This window comes from Phragmites australis, chromosome 16, assembly GCF_958298935.1.
Source record: "Phragmites australis chromosome 16, lpPhrAust1.1, whole genome shotgun sequence".
Classification (NCBI taxonomy): Eukaryota; Viridiplantae; Streptophyta; class Magnoliopsida; order Poales; family Poaceae; genus Phragmites; species Phragmites australis.
In genome coordinates, this window is record NC_084936.1 from 24,357,957 (window position 1) to 24,385,569 (window position 27,613).

General features: G+C 46.4%; 2 protein-coding genes across 2 annotated transcripts; one reads left to right on the forward strand and one right to left on the reverse strand.

Moving 5' to 3' along the window:
* Nucleotides 1-639: 639 nt before the first annotated feature.
* On the forward strand, nt 640-14,614 carry LOC133894745 (putative fucosyltransferase-like protein). Its single transcript, XM_062334910.1, has 7 exons — nt 640-1,121; nt 7,625-7,785; nt 8,354-8,595; nt 10,609-10,713; nt 11,096-11,252; nt 12,782-13,009; nt 14,068-14,614. The coding sequence occupies exons 1-7, from the start codon at nt 783-785 to the stop codon at nt 14,321-14,323; spliced, it is 1,488 nt and encodes a 495-aa protein (XP_062190894.1). The 5' UTR covers nt 640-782; the 3' UTR covers nt 14,324-14,614.
* Nucleotides 14,615-18,773: 4,159 nt separating this feature from the next.
* LOC133896344 (abscisic acid 8'-hydroxylase 3-like) lies at nt 18,774-23,798 on the reverse strand. The gene is made up of 9 exons (XM_062336929.1): nt 23,380-23,798; nt 22,938-23,256; nt 22,641-22,793; nt 22,276-22,524; nt 21,968-22,057; nt 21,712-21,790; nt 20,581-20,687; nt 19,906-20,024; nt 18,774-19,476 (listed from the first exon to the last, which is right to left on the reverse strand). The coding sequence occupies exons 1-9, from the start codon at nt 23,601-23,603 to the stop codon at nt 19,344-19,346; spliced, it is 1,473 nt and encodes a 490-aa protein (XP_062192913.1). The 5' UTR covers nt 23,604-23,798; the 3' UTR covers nt 18,774-19,343.
* Nucleotides 23,799-27,613: the final 3,815 nt, after the last annotated feature.

Sequence of the window (27,613 nt, forward strand, 5' to 3'; positions counted from 1 at the left end):
TTCTGAAACCGAGCCGGACCGAGATAGCCGGTTATCGCGATTTTTACTTGGTAACCGTCGAATTTTCGAACCCTGATCCACACTGGGGGCGATAGGAGTATAATTATGTAATTTTTCAAAATAGACACATATATTTGCAAAATATGATTTTAAAAAATATAAAATTTTTGTTTTCGGGCGTGCTGGCGTTTAGACATCCCTAACACGGCTAGTTTTAGTTAACTTTGGCCCAGACGTAGCCTGGACCCAATTGGAAAAGTAGGGATGCCGCAGCAATGGAGTAGTTGCGTTTATCTTCGGAGTGGCATTTATTCGAGCATTGCCATGGCCTGGTCGCTCATATGGCTTGCTAGGCTACGGCCCATGAAGGCGTAACATTTATCTGCGGCCTGGCCTTTGTTCGAGCCCAAGGGCTCCGTCTCGTTCCGAACAATTGCAGCCGAGCACAGCTTGGATCCAACGGCCGTGGCTCTCCACTGGATGGGTCCCGCCGGGCGGCGCGGATCTCCAACAAGGACCACCATTGACCACAAGGCCGTCAATTTCCTCCCACTGACATGCGGGGCCCCGTTCCACCTTCTGCCGGGCCGAACCAAATCCGAGCGAGAAAGATCTCTGCAGGGGTCGGTCGTTGGTCCGTTCCACTCCACCTCCCCGCAACCGGGTCCAACGACTTCACCCCCGGCCTCGCGGTCGCCCCCTCCTCCCGCGCGCGTCCCGCTCCCCCCCGATCTCTCCACCACCAGCCGCCGGCGCCGGCGAGGCGCGGCCGCGGGCCATCGATGAAGGCCTCCTCCCACTCGCAGGGGGCGCAGGCTGGCCGGCGGCGGCGCTGGGGGTGGCTTCTGCCGCTCCTCGTCAGCGCCGCCTTCCTCGCCGAGATCGCGTTCCTCGGCCGCCTCGACATGGCGAAGAACGCTGAAGCGGTCGAGAGCTGGACCACCTCCTTCTACCGCCGCTCCGCCCTCTGGGGCGAGGGCTCGGATGCGCCCCCGCGGGGCGGGGACGACGACGACGACGGCGAGATCCGGCGGTGCGTGGAGCGGCTCGAGAAGGAGGACGCCGTGCCCTACGACCGCGACTTCGACAGGGACCCCGTGCTCGTCGGAGGCGCGGCCAAGGTCTCGTGCATGTCCTTCCTCTCGCGCTCTTAGTTTAGTTAGGAGAACTAGGTGGATTGGCGCGCCTACCGCGACCCTTTTTTTTTTTTTTGTTACGAAGAGCATGACTAAAGAAGACTAAAAAAAATTAAGTTCACCAATTTTGAACATCTCAATATTTAGTTATGAATTTATCAATATTTAACACATTCATTTAATTACGAGAAAAACAGTGGTACTTTTATGCATGCACATAATTTTAACATATAGACGACAGTTATATGAACCTAACTAAATCGGTTTCTTTTTTTTTAGCTTTAGATATTTTCCTATGTATTTTAGATTATTTCAGCTGATTTATCAATATAATTATTATTACTTTTGCTATTTTTCTGGAATTTTACAAAAAAATTATGTGTACGCACACATATATATACGTATATATATACACGTATACGCGCATACGTATATGTATATGTACGTATCCATATATATACACCTACACATACGTAGGACCCACATAAACAGTAGCTATAATACTTGACCCCTTAGAATTACTCCAAATCTTGGCCCTTTAATATATGTAATAGATTAGGGCTCGTTTGGTTGGTAACTAGCTTTGCCATAAAACTTTGCCTAAGGTTAGTCTTGCCACACTTTTGTGGCAAGAAAAATGATCGACTAACCTTAGGCAAGCTTTGGCAAAAAATTGTTTCTATGACCAGTCAAGTGTCCCTTGCTAAATCTTCATACTATATTACTACTCTTTTCCCTGAATGCAAATTGGAAGCTGTGGAAACATTTAGTTGATCATGTCATCTCTGCATACTTGTATTACCTCAAATGTTGAATCGGAATCATATGTAGCAGATAATTGCCATAATTTTGAATAGCATGGCTTACTGAACTGTCATTGGACTTTTTTTCTTCGGCTATAAAGAGTTGTGATGTTAGCTATTTGGAACTAGGAAATTATATCGCTAATAGATTAGAACATGTTTGGTGTCATGTTGATGTAAAAGGGAAAGTGGAGCCAATGTTAGTGTGTTACTCAAGGAGAGCTTTTGAAAACAAAGGAGTTAAAACTAAAACTACCAACAGTGAATGCTAAATACTACCATTTTAATTTTATCCTCAGTTGCAATTTTTGTTATTCTGAAAACTTTTGAGTGTCTTTTGTTTTAGAAGCAGTGGCGGAACTTGCCCAAAAATGCATAGGGGACCAACTTGTCATAGCTCGTACCAGATTGTAACTCGTATTCGTTGAAGACGGGAGGTTTAGGCCTAAACCTTCCACCGGGAGTCATGGTGGATATCTGGCGCAGGGGAAGGGCACCGTTGTCGTGAGAAGAACATGAGATAGGAGAAGGAGAGCAGAGGAAGGAAGAGATTGATAATTTCTTGCTTTATTAGCTCCCAATTGTGCGCAATATAAATAGGGCATTACAAACTCGGCATGGAGAGTCCATGCCGTAATCCAAACCAACTCTTATTCCTTTCCTAAGCTAACCGAATCTAACCTTCTTTAAATAATTCTATCTCTTTCCTAATTGAATTCTATTTCCTACTGAAAACTTTCGTAATCCGATTCCTTCCTTCTAAACGGCTGGCACCCTAGCTCTTTGTTTGTATTGTCGGACCCACATGACATCTCTCTCCCCCTCAGAAATCAGCTCGTCCTCGAGCTGAAATGCGGGATACTGGTGCTTGAAGTCGTCAATAGGAACCCACGAAGTCTCAGTGTCCGGCTGATCGTGCCATTGTATGAGGAGCTCCTTGACGTTGCAGGCTAGTTGTGCACGAACAACCACCTGGGGAGATGGATAGACATGCCCATGTTGCATGTCAGGCAACAGTGGGGGATTGCTGGGAGTTGCACCGAAGAAGGGCTTGAGGAGACCGACGTGAAAAACATCATGAATCCGTGCACGTGGCGGTAACTGCAACCGATAAGCGACGTCCCCAATCTGGGCCAGCACTTTGTAAGGCCCGTAGAAACGTGCAACAAGCTTCCAGTGAGCCTTTAGGGCGATGGATGACGCTTGTCAATGTTGGAGGCAGAGGCAGATCCATTGTCCCTCCTAAAAAACCATCGGCCGGTGGTGAAGGTCATAGTGCCGCTTGTAGTACTGTTGAGCCTATAGGAGATGTTCTCGCACATCATGTAAGAGTAAGTCTCGATCTGCAAGCAATTGGTTGACGGCTGTAACCCGTGTAGTGCAATCGTACTGCATTAGGGATGGTGGATCACGGCCATAAACAACTTTGAAAGGTGTCTCCTGATGACTAGAACGACGTTTTGTAACAATACTCGGCCTAGGACAGCCAACGAAGCCATTGTCTTGGCCGGTCACCTATGAGACAACGGAGGTACATGGAAATGATCTTGTTCACTACTTTGGTCTATCCATCGAATTAGGGATGAAATGCTGAACTCAAATCCTACTTAAGCATTATCATGACCGATCAAATGGGTAGCCTCCACGATGACCGAGAGAAGAGATGATGACGCAGGGACGTAGACCTTGTGGTCATACAGCACCAGTCCCTCCTGGACCCTTCATGGGGTGATCAGTGGACCGCCCAAAACCCGAGCCTTGATGGTGGCCAGGTCAGTGTCCCCCTCGACCTCCTATCGAAGGTCATCAAAGAGGGCGAAGCTCGGAGTGGACAAGGCCATGAGCGTGACCGTGTCAGTGTTGTAGCGGGAGAGAGAGTCAGCCACCACGTTTTGCTTGCCCGGCTTGTACTCCACGCGAAAATCGAAACCGAGGAGTTTGCTCACCCAATGGTTATGTGGGATCATCGAGAGGTGCTGGTCGAGCAAGAACTTAAGATTGTAGTGGTCGGTGTGGACAACGAAGGGCCAGCCCCAAACTTACGGCCTCCAGTGCCAAATTGCTTAGACCAAGCTGATCAGCTCACGCTCATATGCGGCTAGCTTGGCGTTACGAGGTGCAATGGCCTGGCTGAAGAAGGCCATCGGGCCGCCACCTTGATGAAGCACCCCGCCTATGCCCGAGCCCGAAGCGTCACAATCGATGATGAACTCCTTGTCGAAGTCGGGCAACTGGAGGACAGGCACCGATGATAATGTGGCCTAGAGTGCAGCGAAACGCTTCCTTCTTGAGTAGCTTCGTGAGCGGCTCTGCGACCATGCTGAATCCCAGATAAACTTGCGATAGTAGCCCTCAAGCCCCAAAAATCCTCGGAGGGCGCGCACAATATGGGGAGTAGGCCAGTCCATGACGGCCTTGATTTTCTGAATGTCCATTGTGACGCCATGCTCGGAGATGATGTGTTCAAGTTAGCCGATGGTGGTCTCGCCAAAGAGACATTTTGACTGCTTGAGGAATAGTTGATGTTGGAGTAGAAGCCGCAACACTACGCGGACGTGTCGCAAATGTTCGGACCATGAGCCACTGTAGATCAAAATATCGTCAAAAAAAAAAAACACAAGGACAAAGCGGCGTAAGAATGGACGAAGCACATTGTTCATAAGGGCCTGGAAAGTAGGGGGTGCATTCGTCAGACTGAATGGCATGACCATGAACTCAACAAGGCCCTCGTGCGTCTGGAATGTCGTCGTCTCTATATCAGACGGATGCATGAGCACCTGATGGTACTCGAAACGGAGGTCAAGCTTGGAGAAGAACTAGGCGCCGAGGAGTTCGTCGAGAAGTTCGTCCACCACTGGAATGGGAAACTTGTCCTTGACAGTCTTGTCATTGAGGGTGCGGTAGTCTATGCAAAAACACCAGGTGTCATCCCGTTTCTTGACCAACGGTACGAGCAATGAGAATGGAGAGTGATTGGGCTAGATGAGACCCTGTCGTTCCATCTTGCTGCATTGTTGTTCGCACTTGTCGTTGAGTAGTTGCGGGGAACGGTACGACCGAATTGCCACCGGCGCTGTCCCCGGTAGCAAGTGGATATGGTTGCTGCGGGAACGCTGTGGTGGCAGCCCCGTTGGCATGGCGAAGACCGGCGCGGATTCATCCAACACATCCATCAAGTTGAGGGAGCAGGAGAGTGCCCTAGGTGCTGGAGCGCACACTCCCAGACCCTCCTAGGTCACCTTGCGAGTGCCGTGGTGGGACGAGAATGGCATGTTGGTGAAATTCCAAAGCATGGGGCCTAGTGTCTCAAGCCACTAGATGCCGAGCACCATGTCGAACTCTTCCAATGGAATTGCATAGCAGTCGATGGAGAAGATCTTGTTGCCAACCTGCAAGATCGAATCGCGGCTAACCCCCGAGATTGGAGCCATTGGCAACTATCACCTTGGGTCCTCGGCGTTGTTGTAGTGCGATGCCGATGCATTGTGTTGTGGCCACATTGACGAAGTTATGTGTAGATCCAGTGTCGAGTAGGGTCATAAGTGGTACACCGACCAAACAAACCCTGATTTGCACCATGCGGAAGGACTGAGGTTGGATGTCGATTAGCGCATGGAGGGATATGCTGGGTTCATCGATGTCGCCGTGATCAACATTGTTGTCGTCGATGCTAGGCACGAGGCGAGGAGGACAAACAAGCGCCGACACGCGTGGCTCGATGTGTAGCGTTCATCACAGTTGAAACAGAGGCCCGCCTCCCTGTGCGTTGCCATCTCCTCCAGTGTAAGACGACGACGATGCATCGGCAGCCATGGAGTGCGTAGTGCCCCACCAGTGCAGGTTGGTTTGTTGCGGTCAGCGTTCCTGAGGAAATTGGTGAAGAGGCTGGGGCCACCGTGGGTGCAGTGGGGGCCATCCTGGGGGGCGCAACGTGGTGCAAGGTTGTTGGTTGACGCAGAGAACCTCCTTGGTCGCTAAGGTGGGAGGTGTTCGGCTCGGCGTTCATATACCTGGGCCAAAGCCATTGCCATCTGCAAGCTAGCCGAGTTCTGGAGCTCGACGTCTGCACAAATTGGCTCGACCAGCCTTGGTGTGAAGAGCTGCGCTTGCTGGCGAGGTTGGAGGTGTTTGGCGCGGTACAAGATCGCCAGAAAGTCTCGCTAATAATCCTCCATGGTCCCCGTTTGCCGCAGCTCCTTGAGTTTGCCCAGCGGATTGTGCCGGATGGAGGACCCAAAACGCAAGTTGACAAACTCCTTGAAGTTGCGCCAGTTTGGCTCGCCCTTGTCCTACTCCAATTGGAAATACCACTGGTGGGCGGTGTCGGTGAGGTGGTACGAGGCGAGCCAAACCTTCTCAGACTCCACCGTCCGCTGCCCTCGGAAGAATTGCTCGTAGCGCTGCAACCATCCCAAGGGGTCTTCGGTGCCGTCATACATGGGAAACTCGAGCATGTGGTATCGTGGGGGTTGTGTGCCGTCGGTGAGCGGTGATGTAACAGGACTCACACTGTGATTGCCGCTCGGCAAGGATAACAGACCATCTGATGTACGTTTTTCCAGGTTCACCACGCGCTTGCGAATGCAGTGAGTTGTTCTTGAACGGAAGCGATGGTGCGGCCCGTATTGGTGGAGGTCGCCGTGAGCTAGGCGAGTTGCCCCGTGATGGCAGCGAGTCGGTCAGTGATTTGCGTGTCCATCGCGATACCTAAAGTCTCTGATACCAAGTTGTCACGGCCTGTATCATATTGTAACTCGTAGTTGTGGAAGATAGGAGGCTTAGGCCTAAGCCTTCCGCTTGGAGCCATGGTAGATAGCTGGTGCAGCGGAAGGGCGCCGTTATCGGGAGAACATGAGATAGGAGAAGGAGAGCAGAGGAAGGAAGAGATTGATAGTTTCTTGCTTTATTAACTCCCAATTGTGCCCGGTATAAATAGGGCATTACAAACTCGGCATGGAGAGTCCATGCCGTAATCCCAACCAACTCTTATTCCTTTCCTAAGCTAACCGAATCTAACCTTCTTTAAATAATTCTATCTCTTTCCTAATTGAATTCTATTTCGTACAAAAACTTCCGTAATCCGATTCCTTCTAGGCCACCGGCACCCTAGCTCTTCGGCTGTATTGTCGGCCCCACATGACAACTATAGAATGATCAAATGAACTGTTGCCATTGAAAAACTAAGTTCGAAATTTTGCAGAACGATGGATTAGAGAAGGCGAAACTACTGGTTTGTAGCCTACCATGCAGTGTAAACCATTAGCTTCTTAACTATGCATATGAAGATGCCAAAACAAAAGTGTGGCAAGCCCATGCTGGGCGACGTAAAGCTCCATCCCTGTTTAGAAGGATTGTAATAATGTGTTTTTGGTCCCAGTGCTTGTTTTGATTTACCGGTTTTTGGGATCGCTGAGGCTGAGTTAAACTAGACTTGTATGATGTTCCTAGTCTATGCTTTCTATAAAGGTGGAGACCTTTCGTCTAACAAAATGCTTTTGGGAATTTGATTTGTGTTGGGCCGTTGTTCACTTAACCATAACTGGTGCCATATGTTTGTATTTGCACTATTAATGACATGATGTTATTGATGAAAATGGCGCTGCATATCTGCAACATTAATGTTCCATCCATGACTTACTTCACTTGTCTCTATATATGATGCTTATGCATTTTTTTCTCACTCAGGATTGGAATAAATGCTATGTAGGATGTGATTTTGGGTTTTCCGCGAGCAAGACACCTGATGCTACTTTTGGAATCGCTCCAGATCCTTCCGTAGATAGCATCCTCAGATCAATGGAATCATCTCAATATTATTCGGAGAACAATATTGATGTGGCTCGACGGTGGGTAAGAACCAAGTTAATTTGATTGGTGATTTCCTGCTACTTTCTTTGCCTATTTCAAATGACTTTCTAAATTTGGTACACATTGACTTCAACTGAAGTTCACATTGAATTCTGATGGGTCATAAAAATTGCCTGTTTCCATATATGAGACGTTTTGACAATGGAACTAGCTGCCGTCTTCTGATATCAATGTTAAGAAATGCAAGGGTTAATGGACTAATGCGAATGTAGGTTCATCCTATTAGATACAGCAGCGTAAGAATGTCTGGAGTACTGTTTGCTTGCCACACCTGTTTCTTGTGAATGTTTAACCATTATTATTTCAAATAAAGAGCAAAAGCTGGACTGTTGGTCAAAGCAAGCAGACATATCATATTACCAGGCAAAATTTGGACACGCTCATCCACTGGAAATGCTTTAGATTTTAAAATTAAGCACTGTGTTGATGTTATCCTCATTCATACCCTGATATTCAACTTTGCCTTTTTGTCCTTAGAAATAGGATTTATTAATTTTGAGAATCATAGTTCTCATGGGCTGGCAATTTCATTGCTTTCTGTTACAGGAGAGGGTACAAAATTGTGATGACAACCAGCCTTTCCTCAGATGTACCTGTTGGCTACTTTTCATGGGCTGAATATGATATCATGGCACCTGTGCCTCCAAAGACTGAAGAAGCTTTAGCTGCAGCCTTTATTTCAAACTGCGGTGCACGAAACTTTCGTTTGCAAGCCCTTGAGATGCTTGAAAACTTGGATGTGAAAATCGATTCATATGGTAGTTGTCATCGTAACCGTGATGGCAAAGGTACACTTTCTCTGCTGCGTTATGCTCAACATATTCATTTTATTAGTGATCATAATTGGCACACAAATGAGATATGTTTTGTTACTTGCAAGATTGTTACTAGTGGGCAACGGCAACAAATTATTTGATGTCACGATGATAGTAGTAGCAATTATCAAAGTATTGAATACCCGATATAGAAATGTGCTGATAATAGTTGCAATCTATCAAACTATTGCCACTCCAGTGCTTGTTAACCTGTCAATGTGCTAATTACTGTGACCACCTCTTTTTATGGTAAGATGAATTGCTTATTGACAATTCTTTCAGCCTCAATATGTCAAACAAAGTTATGTTTATCTCTGTAACTATTTCTGGGAAAAGATGTTTGTTGTGGACTCATTTTGAGGCAAACCATATAGTCACATCACACAGATATAGGTCGCAGTTGCAATGAGGCACTGTAGTACTTCACAGCAGTGTGTGCAGTTGCATGCGTTAGGAGTTAGGGGGCAGATAAGTACTTCTTTATTTAATAGATAAGTTGGTTTAGGAGAAATGCTTGGTTTTGATACTCTTCCTCTACTTACCTCACTTTGTTTGGGGCACCTTAAAGAGGCTGGCATCTTTGCTATCGTATCAAGGAAGAAGTAAGCCAAAACCCTTCCTATTCCCATCTACCACTGCCTGCTTGTAGTGCCTCCTGCACCATGGCTTCGAACAAGTACCGCTGACATCTGTAGGGCAAAAGATCACCTTCCTGCCACCCACTTAGATCCAGGCCCGAAACACTCTCTTGTAGGTCCTCTCCTGTCGGATCGTCACAGCCATATCAATGTCACTTTCTATGGTTGGAGTCGTAGTTATTATGGTGGTGTGGTGGGGCGTGGCGACCCACCACCTTCACACCTTTATATCGCTTATGGCGCGCGGCATGGCGACGCCATATGAGCTAAAGAAACACCAGCAATAGCAGGGAGGAGGAAAGAAAAACAAAAAGGAGAAAAGGAGAACGGAGAGGGGTTGGCCCAGCCCACAAGTGTTTCCCTCCCAGGCCGATGGAGTGCCACCACGTCTCTCTCTCTCGCAGCCGCCACTAGTGTGTTATCTACAGAAGTGCTAGTTCAGTAGTGTGCTAGTGTGCTATACTACTATCTGCTAGTAACAGAATAGAACAGAACAGAGAAGAGAGAAGAGAACACTTACTTAGTGCAGTAGCCGAGCAGCGGGCCAGCGGCGTAGCTCAGGGTCAGCGCAGGGTCGGGCAGGGCGACGGCGGTGGATTGTGAGATCTCGATGAACGGCGGTGCAGACAACGCACCGGGCAACGGCGAACAGCCTCACGGCCATATCTTGGTGGCGGGAGCGCAGGGATCTTGGTGGCGGACGGCGAGGAGCGCGGTCAGGTGGACGTCTCGCGGTCTCGGCCGCGGCTGCAGCGGCGAAGGCAACCCGCGACTCGGCAACGGCGGCACCTTGGGAAACACTGATGCGGCCTGCGGCCCACTAATGCTCGGTCCCCCTCATCCCCCTACCAAGAGGTATTGCGCCCGCCGCACAAGACTTTGTCGCCACAAGACACCTTGGCAGCGCCACGGGGACACCACACCGATTTGGCGGACGCCATACGTGATCGTGCTGTGGTGTTGGCGTGGTGAGCCTTGAGTTTCCGCCACGCCGCTATAGCGATGCTATGGCGACGCCCTAACAACTATGGTTGGAGTAGATGTGACATCATGAGACACAACACAGTTTGTTTTACGAAGGCTTAGTCTTAATGGCCAAGATCCCCATTTCTCGTTTACACCAATAGGAGGTTTGACTAGTAATAGAATTAAAGCATGCATCCAAAGTTTCTAGGATAGTCTGGAACGAGGAAAGATATTGCTAGGTTCTCCTTTGCTGTTAAATACATGATTTTCTATGATAAATAATACTTTTATTCTTGATGCATAATTCCTGCTGTTGTGTTGCATTTTAGTTTACTCTGCAGAAAGACATGTGATGCATACTGTATCTCTTGCTTGGGTGCAGTGGACAAAGTGGAAACTTTGAAGCGCTACAAATTCAGCTTGGCTTTTGAGAATTCTAACGAGGAGGATTATGTAACAGAAAAGTTTTTTCAGTCACTGGTAGCAGGTAAATGGTTATGCCCCATAACCATCCACCCACACAATTTGCCTTTGTAAACTCTCTTCCAACATTGCATGCTGAGCATAAGCTTATGTTCATATGCTTGGTTCATCACCCTAGGATGAAACATTTCACCTCATGAGTACAATTCCGCTCCTTTTAATTGTTTCTATAGAATTGGCTAATTGATCAATAGTTTATTCCACTTTATTTGGTGGACATTGAAAAATCAAATTGTAATGTTCTTTTTATCAACTGATGTATATTGTGAAACTGTTACTCCCGAGAAATTTCCGATTCCAGAGCTTGATTTAAATTCTATACTTATGAAGCCTAAAGTTATAGCTGGAATTTAGTGATTGAACATTTCATTTGCACTTCACTACAGGTTCTATTCCAGTTGTCGTTGGTGCTCCAAACATTCTAGAGTTTTCTCCAGGAGCAGGTGCAATATTACATATTAAGGAGCTTGATGATGTTGCTTCAGTTGCCAGGACAATGAAAAACATTGCTTCAAATCCTGATGTTTTCAATCAATCTTTGAGGTAACTGCCCTGCCAAGCATTTTACAATCATGAGATCATAGATTGATTTAGCATGACAACAATGAATCAGGGTGTCATTTGTATCTATTTGAGTTTATTTCCACTTTATATGGAGTGGCCTGTATTACGCTATCAACTTCAGTTATGCTGAATCAGTGATGCTTTTATCTATTCATTTTTTTCCCCTCAAGATCAGATAATAACAATCGTTATTGATAAAGATGTCACTTATTGAGGAACTGAATCACCATGCAATGAAAGAGTTTTTCCTCAACAAATCTATTTCCCCTTATGGAAAGGCTATAGCATGGCTCTGTCACTTCGGTAGTAAAGGTTACCATGTAATTCTTGCCTCTTAGGTTCTGACACTGCCAAAGCATGGAAGTTACGATCTACAGACTTAATTCCACCTTGTTAATGCTGTTCTAGATAGGTTATTTATTTTTAGGAATTTGATACACATACAGTGTTTTACATACGATCTATGTATGAACCTTTTTGGTACTGTGCTTGAAAGTTTCCGCTTGCCTGGGCCAACATGAAGAAAAATGGACATGCTGATTGGTGAATGGCCATCGTTGTAGACGGATCGTAGCTGAAGTGTCGTGCGCGTAGCAGTCCTTTTATTTTTATTCAGAATGACAAAGCTATGAGGTTCTCTACCTCTTGTGGAGCACAATGTACTACTATGAGCCTTTACCAGGATTAGATTTGACATCGCTCTCATTTCAATCTCACAGACTTCTTAAATTATCTGCTTGCATCAATTATTTGGTGCATAACTCTCGTGACTCATGTAGTTTAGGTTATGGTGAAATTCAAATCTTAACCACCTGTAATTTGCCTCTAAGTTTACTATATGTTGGTATCGTTGAGTGTAGTTCAAATTTTCCACTCAAAAACGATATCTTATCTCTCTTCTATGCTCAGCACGAACCAGGGCACAAGAAAGTGCCACATCACCCCAATTAATCCCACCGTTCGGTTTTGAATCCTAAGAACACAAATACACCTTAAACAAATCATATGCATGAAAGAACCTGCAATAAATTTCCATGAAGCGTCACATTGGTCCATTTATTCCAACTGTCCAATTTGAATCCAGCGAACATAAATGCACCTAGAAGAGACAATAAATCATATGTATACAATCTACAACGCAATTTCTGAGAAGCCAAATGTTTGTCCTCGGGTAGCATGCTTCAGTGAAAACAAAAACACAATGGGAAAAAGGAATGATAAGTTCATTTTGTTTATCCCTCTAATTAAGGCTATATTCATGGTACATGCTCTAAATAAGAACCTCTTTAGTAATTGATTATTTAATAATACAAAAAATTATGTACTGAATTAAGAGTGAATAAAACTTCTGCAATGACGTGTGGGTTCAATCCTAGTTATATTGATAAAGGCTTAAAGTTGTGCCATATGCAATTTTGTTAAAGGTCATCTAGCAGCTACTGTTATAGCATTCATCATGATTTTGTACTGAACAGTGAACACGTCTCATTCTTTGTTTGCATCTGTAGGTGGAAATATGATGGTCCATCTGATTCTTTCAAAGCTCTTATCGACATGGCAGCAGTTCATTCATCCTGTCGGCTTTGCATACATATTGCTACGAAGATTCATGAAAAAGAGGAAAGGACTCCAAAATTTATGAATCGTCCATGTAGCTGTTCCAGCAAAAAAGAAACAGTTTTTCACTTATTTGTCAGAGAGAGAGGGCGGTTTAAGACAGAGAGCATTTATCTGAGGTATGGAAGAATTACTATTGTGCTTACAGTGTAGTTGAGTGATTGGTATTTTCTGTTGGCACCCTATAACTGACATCATAATGACCAAGAGTTACAAGGGAATATTTTTCTCCTCTATTTTGTAGTCTTCAGTTTCTTCTTTATGGGATTCAAGGCGCAACAATAATCTTAAAGTCAGAAAAAATACAACAATAACAACGGTCTTTGTCCCAAGCAAGTTGGGGTAGGCCTTTTGGGTTTCATCTCCATAAGAGTGCTTGGGTTTTTTACGTTGGCTCACCAAGCCTATCATAACTCTCCTCCGTAACTCGGGCTTGGGACCGGCTATATTGGTACAACATAGGCGGAGTTTCAGAAAAAATACAAGGAAAAAATATATACACTGATAATATTGGTTAGGCTAGGTTGTACGGCTTATAATTAACCTTGGTTCAAAACAATACGCAGTTTTATGGCAAATACAACTGTGCGTTTAATCATAGGTCTTAGAGTTGTATAGCAAATACAATTGTATTTTCAAATCTAGCCGCACAATTGAGTGGGCTATTCAACTAGTTATATTGATAAAGGTAAGTTCATCCAATTTATCTGAGGTATGGAAGAATTAATTTTGTTCTAACCCTTATTTACTTTTGAGATATGAAACCTGCAATAATCCTTAAATTAGAAATTTTCTACGAACAATAAAGATCTACACCAATTATTTTGGTGGATGCTAGATTGTAATAGCATAGATTAGTAGAGCAAAAACAACTGTATTTTTAATCGTAGGTTTTAGAGTTGTATATACAACTTTATATCCATATAGTGGCGCAATTGAGCTAGCTATCCTGCTAGTTATATTGATATGAGAAAGTTCATATGCTTTGTGGTCTTAGCTCCTTCGCTTGTTTTCTTGCAATTGTGCATATGTTGCTCAATTACTGTCAGGTTGTGTTGAATCTTCAGTGGCATTCCTTTTATTGCAATTCTTGTTGCTTGTAAATTGATAAACATTCTTTCTTGCTTGTGTTCCACCTTCCTTTTTTTTAAACATGTCTCCAATATATGTTGCACAGATCGGGCCAATTAACTCTGGGAGCTTTGGAGTCTTCAGTGCTTGCTAAATTTAGATCCCTCAATCATGTTCCTGTATGGAGGGATGAAAGACCACCGAGTATTAGAGGTGGGAACGAGTTGAAGGTACACAGAATTTATCCAATCGGTCTAACCCAAAGGCAGGCATTGTACGGTTTCAGGTTTAGAGATGATTCTGAACTTGAGCAATATATTAAAGATCATCCCTGTGCAAAGCTTGAAGTAATTTTTGTATGACTATGCTCTAGGCATACCTTTACCCCTATTCTTACCAAACTTCTCCGTGTGCGAGTTTCGGCTGTACTGTAATCTAGGGTGTTTTGGGTAGCAATGAAACTCATGCTAGTACAGATCATTCTCCCGGGTGTAAATTTTTATCGACAGAAACAACAGTTACTTCAGGAACAGACAAGAATTGACACGAGGCACTTAATGGCATTTTTGTAGACAACAGAAATGAAGTGACACTCTTGTAATGACATTGGTCGGACTTTTTATTAACGCCGTACACTGGCACGTTTCTGCGAAGAGTTCATGTAAACGCTCGCAAATTTATCATTGTTCCATGCACTGTTCTACCTTCGAAGCTCTAACCATACAGCTCTGCTATCAGGGGATGATGCCTCATCCTCTCAACTCTCTGCACCTGCTGAACCAGCTGCATCTGCACTGCACCAAGCCACCAAGTACCCAGCTCTGTCCAGATAACTATGGCGCTGGTGAGACCGAGCGTTAGCTCGGATGTCAAGTCGCCAGGTGTTGGATGAGCTCGTGCGGGTGCTCACCTCTCGGATGGATCCCGGGTTAGAATATGTACACACGTGTATATTCAGTAGAATGTGCGTGCTCATATAGTAAGGGTTTAGGGCCCTTTAATATGTCTTCAGCGTGTATGTGTGAGTGTGGTACATAGTTATCCTCAACTACGGCGCACCGGTGCTGAACATACTGAAAAGTAGATGGAAAATCGCCTTCCAGCTGCGCGGGACATTGCCAGCTTACACAAAGTGAGTGAAATGGGCATGTCCTGTTGATGCCTTAGCTGGCGCTGGAGACCAGCGATCCTTCACAGGTCAGGTCACACCGACTTCTCCAACCGCACAGGACATACTCTCCACGTGTCGACCCCCGGCCGTGCCGTTCAAGATCCCCTAAATTGATGAGATCAAAGATTCCCCGGCCACAGGGCCGGCCGCCGTGGCTGGTCGCCCGTCGTGGCCCAGCACCGGCGATATGATTGATCTTTTAGTTCAGCAACAGCCACTGCTTTCCTACAGCCTGTGTCACTCTACACAACAACCAGGCTCAGACGCAAAAGGAAACACAAGAATGGAAAGGAAAAGACAGCCGCGGTACTACACGTCGTTTGATAGTGTACTCTAACAAAGAATTTAGTATCGATTTCAAGCACAATTCATGTACTTTGGTCGGATTGGTGAGACCTTAACGGGGCAAGTTGAACTAACAGGGTGATCCTATTCCTCATGCGTCTGAGAGTGAGATTTCCTTCAGTCGACGAGTTAAAATTTAACAGCCAGCAACCTTGTTCCACCTGATGTTGTTGCAGGCTTCTTTTTCAACCTCTCACTGGCACAGCTCATCCAAGCTCGTTGTCTTGCGTCCCGTTCGTCTACGGATGTCATCCTTACTACTGGATTTATACCTGTCATCTTTCCTGTATTATTCTTTCTGTTTTAGAGCTTTCTCACCTTAGCACTGATGCATCTGATATTCTTCATCACCTATGACTGACAGCGCCCTACCATCTCACCACTCTACCTCTGCACCCATCTCCTCAGCCGAGACATCTCTCTACCTAGGAACTCTTCTAAGCTTAGGGACGAACTCTTCTAAGCTTAGGGATGAAGGAAGCCCCCTCTAACCCTGTCGACGGTCCCTAAACTCCTGAAAGTTTTCGAGTTTGAGACGGCTGAACTCTAGTAAGTGGGGAACTAATAATGCTTTGTGCTACACGCGAGCTGTCATGGGCTTGTCGTCCCTCGTGTGCGACGCTGTCGTGGCTGCCCTAGACACTGCAAGTACTTACTCATTAGCTGGACTCCAACACCTTGTCCGAACCCTACAGAAACTGGATGCCAACTCACTCGACAGCAGTGACTCAACCGAACTAGAACAGAGGTTGGCGTGATCTGACGTTCTCGCCATGTTTTTCCCGGAACGAGCCGGTACGACCGAGTACCGTACCACGTGACTCACATCAGTGCCATGCATGCACGCATGGTTGCAACAGCTTAGAAGGAACCGAATTCTTGGGGTCTTTGAAGTGGCCGGTCTCATGTTCTTCCATGCTAGATCATGTCAACGCAGGAATCATCTCCATCTGAACAGACAACTAGCATCTATGATTGGTATGCCGCGAACCGCAGGGAAATTTCGACACGTATTAGGCTAGTATATGTATAGAGAGGAGGTTTGCTGTTCCCAGGAACTTTAAAGGATGCTTGGCACTCGTACTGCAGAAAACTCAATAACAGGGGAAAAGAAAGATCTGAGAAAATTATGATCTGTGCAGTCTGACAGCGAGGATGAGTGCACTAGCTCCTTTTTCTCTGAAAAGAGAGTGCTACTTTTGTGCCAATCCACTCGGGAATGCGGTTTGATCCTCTGCAGTACACATGCTGGATTCTGTGCATCCTGGAGCAAAAGGAAAACTTGTCACTCGGACACTAAAGCGCTACCGTGTATATCTGGTGTAATCGGATAGCATAGAATATCGTTGATCTTATATTTTATCTTATATTTTTTATCGGAATTAAAGATAAGTATAAATAGTATCAGATATAGATATAAATACAGATAATTTTGATCACAAATACGGATTAAATATGTGATGAGTCAGATGCAGACAATATCGATCACAAATATTTATTCGAATATTGAGTAAAAGTAACAATCATATATATCACATATATTATGATTATTTGACTATTCCACATATCAAAAACTCTACTATATTAGAAGTCTAAAAAGTAAATCAGCAATATATTTCTATAGAATGAGTTATGTTAGAGTAAAATCTGAGAAGTTGTGAGTGTCCAATATGCTGGTTGAAGGTTCTATTAGTTACTTAAATATATTGATAATTTTAAATGAAAAAAGTATCAACTATAAACTTATAGTCTCATCAAAAGCTACAATTTTTATATAAAGATCGTCTTCCCCTGACTCCGTATGAAAAAATTACAAGCTCCAGAAAGTAGGGTCGGATAGTTTTCGGATATATTCAATTTTATTTTTGGATACCTGACATCTGACGGATACATATCTCTCTACACTGAATCCGATATTTGATACAATTATCTGAGATTTCTTTCGAATAGTCAAAATTCAATTAGCATCTAAAAGTGTTTGGGTGATTGGATGGGAAAAAAAACCCAACCTAATTTCACCTCTACTGCTAGATATACTGCAACCTTTTGCTTTCTTTGTTTTTTTTACTTTTTATGTTAACCACGCCGTTTCCATTTCCATTTACACGGTCCAGCGTCACGAATGGCCTCACGGGAAGATGCACACAAGGCCGCTGCTGTGGCTGTTGGTGAAAATGGATGTGGCATGGTGAGGTAGAACAGAGACAGACGACAGTTCGCCTGAGCTGGAAATGGTGAACGTATATGAAATCGTAGTGGTGTAAACAGGGGCGGATGCAGGGCGTTAGGGGCTCTAGCCCCTCAAATCCTTTTTTTTTTTGCTATGTTTGAGGGAGGAAGAAAAAAAAAGGAGAAAAATAGGAAGAAGAAAAAAAGAAAGAAGAGGACATAGAGGTAAATGAGCTCCCCTACCTAGCTCATCTGTATCTGTCACTGAGTATAAAACGCCGGTTTGTTGCAGATGTGGCCAAACTTTCCATCTCAAAAGTTGTCTTTGACGTATGATCATCTCTTTAGTTTGCCATCTCAAAAGTCTAGGTTACTAAGTAGTTCATAAAGCACTTGTCACGGAAAGATTGCAAGGTGTCGTTGAACAGATTGGGTGATCACACTTTTTTTTTTGGTTTTTGGAGTCGTGGCAATCATCGTCCTTGAAGCAAATTATGTAGGGTATGTTTGGCGGCTAGCTTGAACATGAAAATTTTATTAGAGTATGCAGGCGTATAGTTTATCATAATCGTTCATTTATATTAAGATTTATGTTGAAAAGATATGTAAAAAATTATAAAGTAAATGAGAGAATTAACAGATAGATGAATATCATGTGAGATTGACAGATGATCGAGATAGAGTCTGCCTATGCAAGAGCATAGGAAGCTTCATTTCTCGACTGACTTTTATGACATGATTGGATTGCTATGTCGGAGTACTGCCAACCAGGTTGTAAATGGCATGTTGGTGTGGTGAGGGGATGCATGGCTTGAGCTTTGAAACCATTGTTTCCCAAGAGATCGCAGCCAATCTTTTTTTTTCGAACGGACAGATCGGAGCCAATCCTCCCTTGCGTATTCTTGGCTCAGCCCTTTGCCACCTTATTAGATGCAATCCAGGACTGCCATTTTCATGCTCAGTTTCAAACTCATTGTCACATCTGCACTAGTGTTACTCATCATGCCACACTCAGACACTCTGCATCCGGTGAACAAAAGCAGCCCAACGACATCCATGTTTCACCATCTGCACGACAGTGCGAGCACTTGTTTTGTGCCCCTTTTGGAATGACACGTTGGGGTCAGTATTTCGCCGAGGGAAAAACAGCCAACTACTTTAAAAAGCAGATGCGCCGGTCGCCGGGGGATGACTGATGTGACTGTGATCCGGTGGTGCTACTACTGCGCAGTCGACGACACATGGCCAGGCCAGCGTTTCGACAGTCTCGCAGCCGGCAGGCACTAGCGTTTGTGGTCAGAAAGAGTGGCATCGCAGCATGGCACGAAAGCTTGCGGGGACGCAGTTAAGGGAACCGACCGATCAAGCTGCAAATTAGCTTATTGACCTGGGCGACCAGTCGAGCTGACAGCCCTTACACTACTACTGGTACACTTCCATCATCCCAATGATTGATTGTCCAGTTAATGTAACTGATCAACTAACACCGACCACTTGATCGACCAGGATGATCCGCAATGTCATCGACCAGGATGACATCCGACACGAAAAGAAACGGAAAACGAAAAGTTGCAACATGACGCGCTATTCCCCTCCTCTCCTAGGTGTTGTGCTTGCTTCGTCGGAGGAGCGAAGCACCAGGACCGAGATCCCAAATGGCAAACGGACGAGGCTGCATGGCAGGGCCCCCGGACGCATCAGGCGGCGGCAGCGGGCACGCGGTTCTCCCCCGCGCCGCCGGTCTCCCTCCAAAGCTTCGCCTGGAGGCCGCGTTTCGGCACGGGGAACGGGCTGTACGCCACCTCGTCGCTCGACCCGACCACCTCCCACCTGCCATGCAACAAGACGGAAACCCACACGCGTCAGCCGGCAGCGTCTGTAACAAAATTTCGAGGAGCTCGAGCGAAACGCGTGGGCATTGATGCGGTGCACGGGGGATCAACCGAGCCGGCCGGGGCGTCCGTCTCGGTCGGGTCTACCGGGAAAATAACGCTACCAGATCTAGTCTCATAAATTCACAGATATTATCTAATTTATAACGTGACATGTATTAATTTTTTATCATATATATTTATTTATTATTACTATAAGTTTTATGATAATTTTTATCATTTATATTATGGATTAGATCCTGATACCAAATACTTTAGACCGGATTTTATAGAATTTTGATCTGGGTGGGTTTCCGGGCCCAGAGCAGCGCTGGCCGATGGATTCGTTCCTCCAAAGGCAGAGCAAAGGGGGGAGGGTGACACGTACCTGTAGGCGGTGACGAGGCGATGGACGAGGACGAGCATCTCGAGCTTGGCCAGCTCGTTCCCGGGGCACGCGTGCACGCCGCTCCCGAACGGCAGGAACGTGCCGGGCCGCGGCGCCACCTGCAGCGGACGCATCGACGGAAACGCACGGGTGAGTACATGGATTCGCGGCTGGATCTTAGGCCGCTAATGCTCAAAAGAATCTGTACGTTAGCGACGCTAAACTCTTGCTCGTTAGTTGGTGTACCAACAGGTGTCGGTACGTTCGTTGCCGGTGACTAATGTGTGCTTGTCCTGTGGCCTGTCATCGCGTTGATAACTTCTCCTGGCTGCAGGCCTGGCCGGGTGATTGATCAGTTACCGTTTGACCATTCTAGTGTCTACTCTGGCAGACGGTCAGCAGTGACTGTGCCGCCGGTAGCCTAAGTACCAAACGATCTCCTTGACTTTTGTTGCCTGGTAGTAGTAACTGACCGGCCATGCAAGCAAGCCAGAAAAACGAAACTCGCTACTGCTACGTTACAACTCTGAATTCCGTGGATCAGGACTTGCATTGTTCTCATGGAATTCTCATAGAGTAACCTTTGCTGCCTACTGATTGATGCTCATGACGAGTGTATCCTTGTGCCATCATCAGGCGGCGTAGTACTTAGTACTGGCAGATGGACCCCATTACCTTGAATCGAGAAGGGTCGAACTTCTGTGGGTCCTGGAAGTACTCCGGGTTGCGATGGATGTTCCTAAACAGCGGCATCACCTTCCACCCCTTGGGGATCAGGAACCCTGCAACACAGTCATTTCAGTCTCCCTCCAAACAAATTCAGCGACGAATTTTATGAATCGCTAATCGAAAGCTAAACTTTACAGATTAAACTCCACAAATAATGCCCATAATGTTGCTGAAACCACGTCCATTGCTTTCGATCCCTATCTCATTCATTTCTGCAGTTATGCTGCCAACAAGAACGGAGTGGATCAGCGGCCGCCGGTGGCGTCCGGGAAAGGGATGAGGTGATCGCGCAATCGAGACCGGCCGCCTGGTCGACGGTGGCTGGTGGCTCAGATATTAATCGGAACGAGAGGGCAGGGTCTTCCGGCCGTTTTTGAGGTGAAAAACGGACCGTCCACGCGTGGGCCGACGGCCAAAATCAACGCTTCGATGCCCCGGCGTTCATACGACGACAGGTGAGGCGAGGCGAGGCGATCGATCGGCTGCGCCTCACAAAAATAAAAAATAATGTGTCCCTCTTCCAATGTTCTGAGGCTTATGTGCAAGACATTGTCTGTCATATGCTGAGGTGGATTTGACTCAGCGTGTGTATGGAGTTTGTTGAGAATGCCTTTTTGGGTCCATTTTCGACAGCCTTTTATGGAACATAAGCATTTATTTTTGTCATTTTTTTCACTTTTATGTCACTCCTACTTGTTAGAAATACACTGGGAAAGATGGTCAGGTTTTGTTCATGAATGGCGCAGAAATGAACTTTTGTATCACTTAATTTTCTTTTTAAAAAGGCCTTTTGTCTATTCTAAAATTTGCATTCCCAAACATGAAACTTTTGAAGAGAAAGTTTCTAAATTTTTTTTTCAAAAAAGAAAGCTTCATTAACTCTTATCATCACATCAAAATTATACAAACACTAAAAAAACATGCTTCCAATATCTCTATGACTAAGATACACACTACCAATAAAGAAAGGTCCCTACTTACAACTGGGGAATGCACTGAACCTCTCTTAGGTCACTGCTGCACGCTCCCTCGAGGAGACAGCTAGCGCAAAACCATGTTGAACACGTGCGTGCGTACCTTTGTACTCCACGTCGGCAACGGCCTCCCTGAACGTGAAGGAGATGATGCTCGCCATCCTCAAGCTCTCCAATATAACCTGGATCGAACAAATTTCACAAGTTAACAAAAGCATACACACCTAGTTTCACAAGGTACGCTCGCTCCAACAAAGAGCAAAATTCCAAATGGAATTCGTGTTTTTTTCGCGGGAGAAAATGGAAGCCATTTTTCTGTGACAGAGATGTGCAGCGCAGTAAGCGTCAGGCATGCGTACCCTGTGCGTTACTGCCATGCCCCTCGTCTGCGCCCACGTCAGCGGCAGCCTCCCGCCCTCGTTCTCCTCGTAGGCCGCCATCTGCTCCGCCTGCAATCGGCAGTTCGGCACGACGAGGCCAGAGGACATGATGACGATTAGAAATCAGACACTGGCCATTGGTCGTACGCCATCGGTCTCGATCATAGATGCTCTAATGATTCGTGATGCACTACTGCCGGTTGATTCATCCAAACAGTGTGCATGCACAGCACACACAGCTGCTGGAAGGTTCTAGAACGTGGTGTGCGGAAGCTCGCTCGGCTCACCTTGACGGCTTCGAGAAGCTTCGGGTGGTCGTGGAGGTACTTGAGGACCCAGGTGAGCACGCTGGCCGTCGTGTCCTGCGCCGCGAACAGCACGCCGATTACGTTGTCGGCAATCTGGTCGTCGGACAGCGCCGCGCCGCCGCCGTCGTGCCACTGCATGAGGGTGCCCAGGAGGTCGCCGCCCAGGTCACCCTGCGCTCGCCGCTCCTCCATGATGTCGCCCAGGATCGCGCCCAGCCGCTTCCTCGCCTGCATGCATGCACGCGCGCAGATTCGCATGACAAAGAGATTAGCGCATTTGCACACGAAGGGTGATGTCGTTGAGAAGGAAATCGACCGAGCGCCATTGATTTGTTCGTGCGTACTTGGATGGCCTTGTGGTAGCGAGTTCCCGGGAGGGGGTTGGGGAAGCTGTTGTAGCCTTTCTCCACGACGAAGTAATTCCTCCTCAACTCATCCTTGAACCGCCCATCTAGCCGGCGGCCGAAGATAGTAACGACGCCGACGTCGAACGTGAGCTGAGAAGAAAAGGCCAAGCGAGATTATCAGTCATGCACTACACGTACAACGCACGCGTACGACCGTACAATTGAACAGGAATGAAGGCCGGCACACGCATCGACTCCGAGGTCATTTTGGTGCGCTGGCTGTCTGGCACTTACTCTCTTCATGGCGTGGAAGGTGCTGTCGACGTGCCCGTCCCAAGCGGCGAGCGTGGAGGCCACAGCGGCCTCGACGTCCGGCACGAGGGCGCGGAGCGCGTCAGGGCCGAGCGAGCCCTGGACGAGACGGCGCAGGCGGAGGTGGTAGTCGCCCCGGTGGAAGAAGAGCGCCTGCGGCCCGATCATGAGCTCCTTGCTCGGCGGGTACGTCGGCTTGAACAGGTGCGCCTGCGTGACCAGCACGACCCGTGCGGCCTCCGGGCTCGCCAGCATCACGCATGGGCACCCCAGCAGGTTCGTCTTGAAGATCTCGCCGTAGCTGCACGCACACAGAGGCGCACGACATGACCGACGTCAGTTGCGAAGAAATCAACAGAGACGCATACACATTTTCAGTTACTTAATGAACTGCTGCAATGGCAGCTAGATATCAGCTAGTTACCTCTGCTGCCTGGAGGCGAAGAAGACGTTGGGGTTCTGGGAGTAGAGCTGCAGTGTCTCGCCGACGTACGGCAAGCCCAGGGAGCCGGGAGGCAGAATGAGCTTCTTCTGCTCGGGGCCTCCGCTTTTGCCAGCTCCTCTCCTCCTCAGCCTGATCGGTGCGTAGAGCAGCACGGCGAGTGAAATGAAGCAGGCGCACGCCGCCACTGCGAGGAAGAAAGCCATGTCCCTACACGTTCGAAATTTCTAAGCACTGATCCTCTCAAGATCAGAAGGCAACCAAGCTACAACCGGTGCCTTCCCTGTACTTCCCTTTCGTATCCGAGAGTGCTTTGCGCCTGTGGCGCGATGTTGTTAGGCGAGAGGGACACGAGGGGAGCGATCTTGAGAGGATCTTCCAAATGGTGGGTGGAGGGGCAGACACTTGTGTGGTATTTATAGAGTGGGGGAGGCAGGGGCAGGGAAGCATCGTGGACTGTAAATACCACTCCTGGACGGCATGCTCCTATTTACAAATTCTAAAAAATCTGGGGCGGGGGAGAAAACAGGCCACGAGGAAGATCCTGAGGCATGTGCACCTGAGAGGAATGCACAATTTTCATGGGATTTGGCCCATGGACAGGCACTGATTTGGAGATTGATTCCATCATGCATGAGATCTCTGTGAAATGTATGGCATGTTTGGTTCATTACCAAAAATTTCCAGGGTTTGCTACGTCTAAGGCTACGTCTAAGGTTAATCAGATTCGATCAGCTTAGATATATATTTGGTTTGCAGCTACAATTATAACAAATTCTCTTCCTGTTATTGTGGTCTCGTGTGTCAGTGACTCAAAAAAGTATGACAAGATTCTTTTAGACGTGTCAAAGTATAACGAAGATTTTGATCGACTAACCTTAGATGAGCATGACAAAAAATTATGATAAATGGTGGCAAGATTAGTATATGAACCAAACAGACCCGTATTCTAGCAATTTGGCATTGGATCATTAGGGTTTTTTTAGTTTCTAGCCATCATGATTTTTAATTGGGTGTTTTGCATTCAGGTTGATCAGATATTTAAAATGGAAACTGCTAGGAATGTCTCTTATCGGACCAAATAGACATTTTAGTCTAGTATAAATAACTAAGGGTCGGCTTGTGGTTATTCAACTACACCGCTTATATTTTAAGTCGTTGAATAAAAGAAGTTATTCAAATACAATTTATATGAATTGTAAAATTGTTTCTCCTGCACACTTGTTGTGTAAACTAAAACTGAAACGCATATTAATATCTCCTTTTGCAACTAGATTAAAGAAAAACAGTTAGCCAAACACTAACATTTCTAGAAGTGCCTAAATATCATAATCCACCTCAATGTTAAATGGCCTGAATATATCGTATTCCTATTATATTTCCTTCGAGACAAAACTCCCTTCAACAGAATAGCCATCACCGTTAGATTATCTGGACGAACCACTACACAATCCTCTACACAAAACACTATTGCCCAATGACAACCATGACTCGAATCTCCATAAGTTAGCACCCCATTGTCCTGAGTCGCATGTCTTGACTCCACATTGGTGCTCTAGTACATAATTCGACAATGGTGGCATCACAAAATTGATCCGTGAGCTCAATTGAACCATCATCCATTGCTCCTCTATGTTGGACTTGACTCCTCATACCCGCCTTACAGATCCTCATCACGGTTGCCAGTGAGTTCTGCTTGTTTCTATTTATATACATACTTTTAAGTTAAAATACTATTTATTATATTAACAACTTATGGTATCTTCAATGTATAGAAACATTGGAGTTAAATTTTGACAAGTGAGTCAATAATCAAGTATGTGTTTTTTTTTTCTTCAAACTTTAATATCGGAATTGAACATAAAAAAGAAACACATCTGCTCCACTTAAAAGCGTTATTCAAAAATGCCCCACCGATCTACCTCTCCACACAACCATCTCTATATATATGCCCCCCGCAACCGCCCCTATATATGCCCCAAGCCCCAACCGAACCCCTCTCTTTTCTCGTGTTAGTGTCTCCAGTGATTTTTGTTACATTTGTGACCTATCACCGCCGACAGCCGCTAAATGCTCCATTCCACCACCTCTTTCAACTCCACCAAAAATGTGTTCCCTCCTCCACTGCCTCTCTCCCTCTTTGCCTTCAGTCTGGCGAAGGAATGAAGCGCCACAATAGAATCATGGTGAGGCTAGAGCAGAGAGAGGTGCCGAAGTGGAAGTGTGGCCAACGCGTTGAGCAACGACAGTGTGAGAGCAAAAATAGGGCAAGGATTGGCAAGATAGGAGACCAAGCGGTGGAGAATGGTATCAACAAAAACAGAGATTGTCATAGAACATTCTAGAGGTTTGGACCCATCGCTTATTTTATGTTATTGGCTTTAGTTGAAAGTGCAGCATCAATTCCAACATTTCTTTATATGACATCCATCGATCCAACGTGTAGCCTTTGATCAAGCCTGCCCTTTGACATATTAAATTGGTTAAAATCAACAATAGATTTCTTAAATCTTCTCTAGTTAGTATAATATTGTAAAATTTGAAAGAGGCCCTCCACACCTTCGAAATTAATACTATGTAGTTACAATAACACTCCCGCCTACCGCTGGTCATGGGCAGACATTGAATGTGCGGGCTCCAACAGAACTCTGTTACTAGTAGCTCCAAAAATGACTAGAACTAATTTTCGTGAACGGCTTAGCATCAAGGCCAGTCCAAAATCCATTGCAGACGAAATGTATAAGCAATAGCAAACGTTACTAATACATGAACAAGTTTGGCACCCAACTACTTGACTTTATGGATGAGAGCCATGTGTTACAAACCTAATGATCAAAGAAACAACCATTAGCAGTTGTACCCATCCGTTGGGAAGGGATATCTCCCAACGGACGGGATGCCTCTTCAACATGTATATATGTACATCACCATTGCAATGAAAAGAATACAAGTTCATTCTCTACTTTGATTATGTTTGTCTAATTACAATTCGTTATACAACACATTATCAGTATTGTTCTCCACTTCGTTGGTAGGCCGATACACTACACCAAAGGCATTGAGACCAGACCAAGAGCACATTGTGTCGGCGCCACGTGCGAGGACAGACATTGCCATTTATTCATCCACTCCAACAGAGAAGCCAATCGACCACACAACGCACATGTCTAAAGAAGAAGGATGAACACCACAGAGGAGCAACAATCGTCAATCTTCAACTCAAGAACAGAGAAGAAGGAAGACGCAAGTACTCCGACGGTAAGCAATGGAGATGACTATCCCATTCTCCGATGCATGTACACAACGACAACGTCGGATCTTGACCCTTCACCACCATGGCTGCTAGACACGATGCTACACTATTCTTCAACCCCTAGAGGTGGCCTCCTATAGCGTCGGCCCGACCCTCATGGCATAGGCCACATCCAATGCACCTCCTCATATTAATCTCTGCGGATGTGTTAGTTGATGCCGTTGTTGCATCATATCTGCCCCCAATGGATGCCTAGTGCGCATCGCACGTGGGCAGAGGGAGCGGGGCGATTGCTAGCGACTGGTAGAAGAAGGTCATCAAGACCTCGGCCTCGGGCCATATCTCCTCACCGACTACCCTCATGGTTGGTCGGATCCGCCGTTGTTCCCCTTCACCGACCGCACAAGGAAGTTCCAGCATGAGCAGTGGTGGAACCTCCTTTTCCAAGGTCGGTAGGTAGTATCATCTTCCACGACTGGGCGTGTGGCTCTCCACGGTGTACGCCTTCACCGCCCTTGTGCATGACGCTGAGCCCAGAAGCGACGACCCTCAGGCCGATGCAGCAGCGCCGCCCGACCATAAGCGACGCCTTCACCCTCTAGCGGCACTTGGCCGCTCCCCACGGCATAAGGCGGTGACGACGCATAGACCGACAGCAACGCCAACGGTGGCGATCGGCCATATCTGGCCAGCGCTCGCCTCCCCAGTGGAGCCTACCTCTCCAGCGACAACCGCGCACAAGTCGACCAACCGGCGACGGCCAACCTTTCTACGGTTGGAGAACCGCAACTCGAGTGGATGACACCCCTGGAGCGCTTGGCGGCTGTGGGAAGGTAGGGGTGGGACCCCTAACCACCCCCTTGTAGCCCCTTTTATTTGGCTACACACTGAGCCAAATGTGCTGAGAAGTCATTTGATCCATGACCTAGGTTGCTTCAGTCCATTCATCTTGCTCTTATTAGG

What these genes read in the sequence shown, in the direction of transcription:
- LOC133894745 (XM_062334910.1), top strand. Translation starts at nt 783, where the DNA reads ATGAAGGCCTCCTCCCACTCGCAGGGGGCGCAGGCTGGCCGGCGGCGG. An exon ending in AATATTGATGTGGCTCGACG is followed by an intron (nt 7,786 to 8,353) that starts GTGGGTAAGAAC and finishes TTTCTGTTACAG; the next exon opens with GAGAGGGTACAAAATTGTGA. An exon ending in TTTTCAGTCACTGGTAGCAG is followed by an intron (nt 10,714 to 11,095) that starts GTAAATGGTTAT and finishes ACTTCACTACAG; the next exon opens with GTTCTATTCCAGTTGTCGTT.
- LOC133896344 (XM_062336929.1), bottom strand. Translation starts at nt 23,603, where the DNA reads ATGGCTTTCTTCCTCGCAGTGGCGGCGTGCGCCTGCTTCATTTCACTC. An exon ending in TTCGCCTCCAGGCAGCAGAG is followed by an intron (nt 23,257 to 23,379) that starts GTAACTAGCTGA and finishes GTGTGCGTGCAG; the next exon opens with CTACGGCGAGATCTTCAAGA. An exon ending in TGCCGACGTGGAGTACAAAG is followed by an intron (nt 20,688 to 21,711) that starts GTACGCACGCAC and finishes ACTGTGTTGCAG; the next exon opens with GGTTCCTGATCCCCAAGGGG.